General features: G+C 35.8%; 1 protein-coding gene across 1 annotated transcript in view; it reads right to left on the bottom strand.

The window, feature by feature from the left end:
* Positions 1-5,368, bottom strand: part of LOC107083741 (collagen alpha-1(I) chain-like) — a 30,471-nt gene extending 25,103 nt beyond the window's left edge. The window contains exons 1-7 of the mRNA XM_015373181.1: positions 5,274-5,368; positions 3,794-3,847; positions 3,662-3,715; positions 2,702-2,755; positions 1,685-1,738; positions 1,467-1,511; positions 1,118-1,162 (exon numbers count right to left, since the gene is read on the bottom strand). Coding sequence (XP_015228667.1) covers positions 1,118-1,162; positions 1,467-1,511; positions 1,685-1,738; positions 2,702-2,755; positions 3,662-3,667 — 204 coding nt within the window. The 5' untranslated portion in view covers positions 3,668-3,715; positions 3,794-3,847; positions 5,274-5,368. The remainder of the gene's footprint in view (positions 1-1,117; positions 1,163-1,466; positions 1,512-1,684; positions 1,739-2,701; positions 2,756-3,661; positions 3,716-3,793; positions 3,848-5,273) is intronic.
* Positions 5,369-9,153: the final 3,785 nt, after the last annotated feature.

The following is a 9,153-nucleotide window of genomic DNA, read 5'->3' as shown; positions in this document are numbered from 1 at the left end:
AAAAAAAGAATGTTTAAGGTTGTTTTAAGGACATTATCGGACATGCTCAATGGAAGCCATTCTAAAGCAGCCAGGGGTGGATTCTAAATGAACCAAAAAGCAGAGACAGGACCAATTGTCAAAACTTGGTGTCGATCATTCGATTTCATCCTGGACACTACAGAAAATGGGCTAAAAGTGTTAAAAACCGAACTTCTCCTTTAATGGTCATATTTATTAGGCTTGTTGATTAACTGTATGAAAATAATCTTTTAAAATATAAAAGTCCAGGACATGCGATCTAAAGTCTGCACATGTATTCCTTTACTTGTAAACTCGACCATTTCTTCTTGGTTTTCCATCAGATTGTTCTCTGCCCAAATGATTAGCTGTGCCCAAGTCTGATGTGGATTTTATGCAGCAAAAATAGAACAGCCTCCTGTTTTAAAGAAGCGGCTTCAGAGAGGCGCTGTGACGCTTTCAGTGGGAACACTCTGATTGACTAGAATTGCTGCACTTAGCTACAACAGCCCAGCAGACCGCAGAGCGTTTGCGCCGCTTCCATTTTGGAGCTGGGGGGATAAGGTGTTTTTTTTTTCAATGAGTTGCTGTAGATGTTGATAGTTGTTAGCAGGTAGCATCTTCTGTATCTATCCGCCTTGCACCGGATCTGAAGAAGACTCTGATTGAAAACGTTCTGTTGTTGTTTAACAGTCTGATGAAGAGGATGCTCACTGTTCTCCAAAATGTTCTTCACTTTATGAAGAATTCTTTGTGAAATCATCTCCAGGGGTTCTAGAGGGGTTCCTAGAACAAAGCTGATTACCTTTATTAGCTCGTTCAGCTTCTTTATGTCATTTGCTCTGATGCTGTTACCCCAGCAGATGATGTAGGATGAAATCACCCTTCACAACAGAAGATATGCAGCATCTTGCTGCAAACACTGAAGAATCTCAGTTTCTTTCAGTCATTAAATCTCTTCTTTTTGTAGATGCCTCAAAGTTGTGGCAAGTTTAAGGCAGGCATACTAATTGTAAATACAATTTTTATTCTATCACACAGCAAAGCAGAACAAAGCAGCACGTATTGAGAGAGCAGCCAGACAATAAAAGTAAATCCTACAGGTTTATTAACTTACAGGCGGCCCCTGGATGCCTTTAGGTCCTTCATCTCCAAGTCGGCCCTGGTAGAAGAAAAAGCAAAGGTGTACGTGTTTATTGTACAGAAAATTTAATAAATACAAGCAAAAGCTTTCATTTTATTGTATGGAATTAGAACTAATTATATTTTGTGTCATTTAAATTGTTCAATATTTGCACTGTTCTTGTTTCGCATGATTTTTACATACTGAGCAAATTTGTAGTTGAACTGAAAAACATGTTTTATTGATATAAAAGAGTAAATAGATAATTTGTTCTTAAATTACTTCCCTTGCATTTAAGTCTACTGTTTTTAGGACGTATTTGATGATAAATCTGTTCTCTCACCTGAGATCCCCGAGGTCCTCTGTCTCCAGGAGAACCTTGAACACCCTTAATAAGGATCATTTAAAGAATACACGGTTTATAGCATGTTTCCTTTATTAAAATCTTACATATTTCAATTAAAAGTTTTAAATATAGATGTGTAGTTAACTGCCAAAGAAGTTGGTATTTTTGATTATCTAACATCAGTTAATAAGTATTTAAAAGACAAGCAAACTTACTTTAGGACCTGGCTTTCCTGGAGGGCCGGGTAACCCTCTTAAACCTGGCTCACCCTTTGGAAAAACAAAAATGAAAAATAAAAAATTCCTTTTAATTTTTATCTCAACTTAAAGAATCAAAAGAAAAAACAAACAAACAAAAATGCCATTCCATGCTGATCTCTAGAAGAAATGCTGATAAAAAGAATCTTTTAATTTCAGCAGCATGGAGGACATTATTTGGTAGAATGGGCAGTTAGTTCCGACATTATGCAGGAATAAAGCTAATTGCCTAATTTCTAACTTCCAAGTCATTAATTTCAACAAGAATACTCTCTGAGGTTGGAGTTATGAGTTGGAAACACAATGGTTCACAATTTTCACATTCAATATGAATGTTTCTCACATCAACAGCAGATAAAACCTCCCTACTCCAACCTTATGTAGCAATTATTCATTTTATTTGTGGCATTAAGTCTGTTGTTTAGGGGCTATTCTGAGTGTTTAGACAGCATTATGTTTTATTGCCGTGAATGTGTGCAGAACACATCGTAGAACAGCGTTTTTGCCATTTTCATGGTCATAACTGCTGCCCTAGTGGATTTAGTAAACGTGAGCGTCTACAAGCTGAAAAGTGGATCTCATTTAACTAAAGATTACGTCACTCCAACTTGTTACATTCAAATTCGAAGGATAATCTATGGAATCATAAAGTCAGAGCAACATTAACATAACCTCTTGCTTTTTGCCTTAACAGTACATGAAACATTCAGACTTTTACTGTTTTTAGCAGTTCTTTCCTTTTTAAGTGACATTAAGACAGCCTTATACACACTAACACTGCTTGTGAGAAAAGATGTTTTAATGCAGTTTTCCCCCCTTTTTTTAAACAGCTGCCACTTACACACAAAATGAACAATACAAGAACTGATTTGAACTATTTGACCCAACTGTACTTCCAAAGGCTAAATATTTGATTCAGCGTAAGATCGTCATTGTTACAGCGGTCTGTGAACTGAAAGAGGGAAGTTCTTTTACCCTTTCTCCTATTGAACCTGGAAGTCCTTGGATTCCCGCGTTCCCTGCAGCACCCTTTTTTGGAGAAATAAAGAGAGAAAAACCACAGTTATCATAAAACTAATTTATTAGAACAAAAATGCAGAAGTGTAGTTTTGATATATATGTGTTTAAAAATCCCTATTTTATTGGTAATGATTAATTTCCAAAAACCTTACAACATTCTTGTAAAAAAAAAAAAAATCTTTGCCCATTTTTACCTGATAGAAGTTGTAATGTTTTAGACATAATACTAATATGTTTTTAAACATAAAAAAAACAAGAATATTCTACAAAGAAGTTTAAGTTTTATGATTTTTTTAAATGTATTTATTTTTTTTCTTGGCCTTAATTGGTTGTTACAGGTTTCCTTGTAAACATAAGAAACCTGCAACAACCATTTAATGTCAAGAAAAACAATATATACTTTAAAAAATCCTAAAATTTAAACTTCTCTGTAGAATATTCTTGTTTTTTTTATGTTTACTCACTTTAATGTCTAATTTAGGGCTGAAACAATTAATTGGATTAATCTTGATTAATCAATTATTGAAATAATCGTCAACAAATTTAGTAATTGATTAGAGTTTAAAGCACTAAAACATGCCTTTAGCAGAGTAACCCACCCTGTGCAGCAATTATACCAAAATTGTGAGAAAAAGAACATTGTAAACATTGTAAACAATTAGCATTTAAGATAAAAATCATTTTGGTCTGTCATTCTCTATACAGAACTTCTCAAGTGTAAAGTTAGTTTTACCTGGTTTAATTTCATAAAGAATCTTTTTTATAGGAACCTTTTGCTATAATTGAGAGAATAATTGATTTGCCAAATATTCATTAGCTGCAGCCCTGGTCTAATTAATTCGTAATTCTCTAAATCAGACTTCTTTTATGGAAAGGCTGCCACCGTGCTCATTTAATTATTGAAGAATCACTTACATACATGCCAACTGGGCCCTGAGGTCCTTCCAGGCCTGGTTTCCCTGTAAAACCCTGAGAAAACAAAACACGCAATAATATTAATAAAATTTCATAAAACAACAATATAAGAAGCTGCTATGAATGTCTCACTTTTTCTCCTGGAGGACCTGGAGAGCCCAGGGGACCCGTCTTCCCAGGTGGTCCCTGAAAAAAACAACAAAAACTTTATTTTATCTTCTCACTCATTATAAAAGTTTGTGTTTCAGCACCTCTGATGTTAACTGGGTTATGTAAAGTAGGGACTCTCAGTGTTTGGTGCTTTTTAACAATTTCTATCTTAGAAGACAGCAGTATAATGTTCACATTGGAATGTGTAAACAAAATAGTACGGTTATGATGTATTAATTTAAATTAGTTCATATTCTAAATCAGGCATCTCCAAACTCAGTCCTCGAGGGCCGTGGTCCTGCAGGTTTTAGATGTTTCTCTGCTCCAGCACAGCTGATTTTAATTGATAGCTGATTAACAGGCTTTTGCTCTACTGCAATCATCAGAATCAGCTGTGCTAAAGCAGGGAAACCTCTAAAACCTGCAGGACAGCGGCCCTTGAGGACCGAGTTTGGGGATGCCTGTTCTAAATTGTTCAAATTAAGCCCCAACTAAACCTATTTACATTATAATTACCATTTCAATTTCATTAATAATGTTTTTCATTACATATAAAATTTAATTCTAAAATATTTAAAAGTCAAATTTTCTTTTTGCTTCATTTAATCAGTGTAATTTCAATTGCTTATTTGATACTGCTGTTTTGGATTCAAATTTAAGCTGTTTTAAATAATCAACTAAAGTAAAATTCAAAACAAGCATCTTTCAGGTATTGCACTCTTGTCTTGATTATCATCCACTTATCATTGGGTTCAGTTGATATTCTTCAAATGCATTTTTCCAATTGTTTGTTTATGGTTAAGGCATATAGCTTGGAATCCTGAGGTTGTAAGTTCAAGCCCCACTCCCACACACTGCCAATCTAGGCGGAGCAAAATGGCAGCCCATTGCTCCCCAAGCTCAGTGGTTCCCAAACTTTTTTGGCTCAAGGTACCCCTACACATTTTTCCACCCAGCCGTGGTACCCCTAAACTTATGATTATTTGACATTATTTAATAATAATTATTTTTCGGTCATTTTTTTCAAAGTTGTAAAGAAAACATAAAATGAAGCCCCTCGTCTTAGAATATATTTGCTTACATCAAAATAAATTTACAAAATTGTTAAAATGTAAAAATGTACATTCAATATAAAACTCTCATCAATCTATGAAAAAATCCTGCGGCACCCCTGTAGTGACCTCGTGGTACCCCTAGGTGCCGCGGCACCCACTTTGAAAACCCCTGCCCAAGCTGATGGGTTAAATTAGATAAAATAAGATAAGATGGGATAAATTAAATGTAGATAAGAAATCATTTAAAAAAGTAGTTGACAAATTGTATTGTCAAGCGTTTCACAAAATAGTTCTAACTATTGTTATACGGATGAGGGATGTGTTCTGCCTCTGCAGAACTCTTTAAACTCCTGAACAATGATGGATGCCTCCTCCTTGTCTATGAACTAACTGGATATATAGCATACCGGTGAACCTGGGGGCCCATCTGGTCCTCTTGTACCAGCATTGCCTGGAAAACCCTGAAAAAATAGGACAGGAATTAAAGAAAGCAATAGATACATAATTTACACATCGATATCAAACTGATTTAAGACATAAAGTGAGCTCTAACTACTCCTAAGTTATAGATATTAGAATCTATAGATATTTTAATGTAGCCGTTACTATTTACTCTAATTTTAATTAATCATATCAACTCTTGATTGTTCCTATAAATGTGAAAGTTTTCTCTAAACTATTGTTTATACAGGATATGTAAACAGGAATTTTGATTGGAGACAAATTGTTAACTTGATGGACAATGATGTGATGGAGAATATTTGAATCTTTGCTATAAGGGAAGCACAAAAAACATGTGGTCGACGTCTGTTTTTTATGACTTTGGAAGGATTCAATATGAAATCTTTAATACCAAGGCTATACAGCAGCTAATATCTCCAAACACATGAGGGAAATATGTAGCACAACGTATATTATCCAGGCCCATGTCGTCATTCATCAGGTTTGGTTAAAAATATTATCAGTATTTATACATCACTATTCACTTTATAAAATAAAACTCAGGCAATTGTGTAACAAGAGATAAAGATAAACTGAAGAAAGAAGAAACAAAAAGCAGAAGAATCTCCATATTAATCTATAACAGAATAATTACAGGTAGTTGTCCCTATTAAACAAATTTAGAATACATGCAAAGATCTTTATTTCAAAATACTCTATTAGTTTACAGTACAGTGTATGATAAAACACTCCTTAGAACCCTTACCTGTATTGGACAAGTTTTATTCCATAAACTAAATTATTTGTTTGAAAGGAATTCTTGTATTTGCAGTTTATTTTTGTACCGACAGCCATCGGTATTAGATGTTATAACTAAAAGGCACTGCAAATAAGCCAGCTATGGTTTCTTTTCAGGTTTGCAGAAAGCCAACTTCTATAAATCTATTAAACCTTTAAACAATCACATATGTGATCTACTGCGATAGACTGAAGAGCTGTAACCCCCCCCTCGCCCATGGACTGCCAGAGATAGGAACCGGCCCCTCTGCGACCCCTCGGAATAAACAGGAGAAGATGATGGATGGGTATGTGATCTAAAACAAAGATTTTTTTTAGAAAAATCACCCAGCCTGAAGCAGGACTCCAGTATAGCAGCACTGACTTTAATACTGCCCGTCCAAGAAAAGACAAAAACACAGACATAAGACACTGGGAGACGTGGTGTCCCTGGCCTTGCTGCCATTAAAGGTGCTGCCCATACATTAATTAAGAAAATAAGAGAGAAAAGAATAACAATGGGAGAAAGAACAGAAACTGTTTTGCTTCAACAGAATACCTAACATCTTGTGGGGGAACAGTGAAGGCGATACAGGGTGTGTATGTTGAGGATGAGTGTGTGCCTGAGAGTTAGTGCAAGTAAGTCCAACAAGCTCTGTCCAAGTTGTCATTGTCCTTGATAGTGCGATGTAATGCAATATTTATCAACTGGCTTCACATGGAGCAGGTACTGAATGTCCTCAGGGAAGGGTGGGAGCAGAGCATCCAGTTTACATAATATCCTGGAGGAGCTGGAGATATATAGTGTTCATATGAAATCATACGAAAAGTTATGCACAGTATTTCGTAGGTTTTTGACGTTTTTTTCGTCGTATTTTTACGTCTTGCCTCGAGACAAGATATCAGTGCGCATGCGCATCTTACGCAGCCTTCAATAACATACAATTTAACATACAATTAACCCTAACTCCAAGATTTATTAATCTGATATATTTGGAGATAAAGCCTTAACATCCTCACTAATTTCTATAAAATCCCTTACACCCTATTTTACACTGAAATTATCAAAATCTTAACCTTAAGTAACAAAACTCCTACCAATATTAGACCTAAAAAATATTTATTTATAAAACTTTTCCCTCTACCTACCTCCCTTCCCTCAGTTTAGAACTGCAGGGAGTGGAGGAGGCAGAGTTTACATGCCAGACTGGCGGGGTCAACTTAGCCCGTTCCAGGGCAGTTTACCCTGTCTCTGCTTCCTCCTTTGAACTAAAATTAATATACTTATTTTTTATTAATCATAACCTCCACCCTTATACTACACTTATAGCACATATCACCTTACCAGGCCAATTAGCTACTGACCCTAATATTAGTGGAATCCTTGCCTAAACCTAACACCTGACCCTTGCCTTAAAATTACACTTAGCCGATCCTTAGCCTTGACACTTGCCCTAAACCTAATTTTAGCCCTTACTATCAACTTACCAGACCAATTAGCTACTGACCCTAATATTAGTGGAAACCATGCCTAAACCTAGCATCTGACCCTTGCCTTGAAGTTACACTTGGCCGATCCTTAGCCTTGACACTTGCCCTAAACCTAATTTTAGCCCTTACTATCAACTTACCAGATCAATTGGCTACTGACCCTAATATTAGTGGAATCCATACCTAAACCTAACATTACTCTAAAAGCTAACCCTAGTTCTCCAAGTTCTACAAACTGGCTTGGCTATGGATCTGAGAGATACCAACGAACGTGCGTCGGCCCGTGCATTGCCTTTGATCCCCTAACCAACTGCTCTAGTCATCGGACTGGGTGGGGGGGGGGCGTCATCGAGAGAGTGTCTAACGCCTAACATACAAAACATTAAGCAACCTAGTGAGAGACATCATGAAGTAATTATTGCACTTTTTACGTCTGTCCGCTGATCTGCTTTTTTCGTCTGGTTTTTTCGAGGAAAAACGTCAAAAACCCACGAAATACTGTGCATAACCTTTTCATACAATTTCATACGAACTGATAATGAGAATATGTTGACTGGGGAGCCAGATCTCAGATATAAACAAAGGAAATGGGTCAGGATAAAAGCAGAAGACCAAAAGGAAGATGACACACAGGGGCAGGGCACAGAGAAGGTCCGTGTACATGCTGGTCATTCAGTTTTGGTTTGATAATGAGAGATCCAAAATTGGAAAACAAAACTTTACCTGATTTCCTTTTTGATTTACCTTTCCTCTTGATTCAGCTCCAACCTCCCTAATCCTCTCTGTTTTGTTTAGATAGTGACCCTGAAACAGTTGTTATACCAGCATGGAGAGACTTTGCACCATTTATTTTTGTCAGAATTATTGTATTTGTAGTTATTATTGCCGCTTTGGTGATTGTCAATACACAAATGCATTGTATTAAAATAAAAAGATGTAAAGATCTGATGGACTGCCTCGAGGTCCATGTGATACTTTCTGGTCCTTGTCATGTATTCCTTTTGGTTGTAGAGATTTTCAACCAGAATGTCATACACTGGAAAAAATCTAAATCTAGACGAGTCATTTTTTTTCTTAAAATAAGTGCATTTGCCCTTGGATTAAGGTAGTAAAAGAGAAATCTTGCCAATGGAACAAGGCAATTTACATTTAGAATAAGAAAACAGAATAACATTGTTTAATTTCAAGTGCATATTATCTAATTGTCTTATTTATCAGAGTAAAAATGCTGATTCCATTGGCAAACTATCTCATTTACCTACTCAAATTAAGGGGAAATACACTTAATTTAAGACATTTTTACATATTTCTAGATTGTTTTTCCAGTGTATGTACACTAATAGCAATAATAAGGAAGGAGATTTATTGGGAGTGTCGAGGGATGCGGTTGAATGAAAAAGTTTTAGTATTGTACTACATCTGATTTTATTTTTTTTATTTTTTCCTACTTGCTTTGATTCTGTTTTATCTTCCTGTATTTTAATTATGTAAAGCACTTTGCATTGTCTTTGTACTGAATTGTGCTATACAAATAAATTTGCCTGGATAGCGTCCTCCGCTCATATTGCAGTAAGAGCC

Source organism: Cyprinodon variegatus, unplaced genomic scaffold, assembly GCF_000732505.1.
Source record: "Cyprinodon variegatus isolate N-32 unplaced genomic scaffold, C_variegatus-1.0 Scaffold82, whole genome shotgun sequence".
Classification (NCBI taxonomy): domain Eukaryota; kingdom Metazoa; phylum Chordata; class Actinopteri; order Cyprinodontiformes; family Cyprinodontidae; genus Cyprinodon; species Cyprinodon variegatus.
The sequence above is the reverse complement of the archived record's forward strand: the minus strand, read 5'-3'. Positions and strand labels throughout refer to the sequence as shown.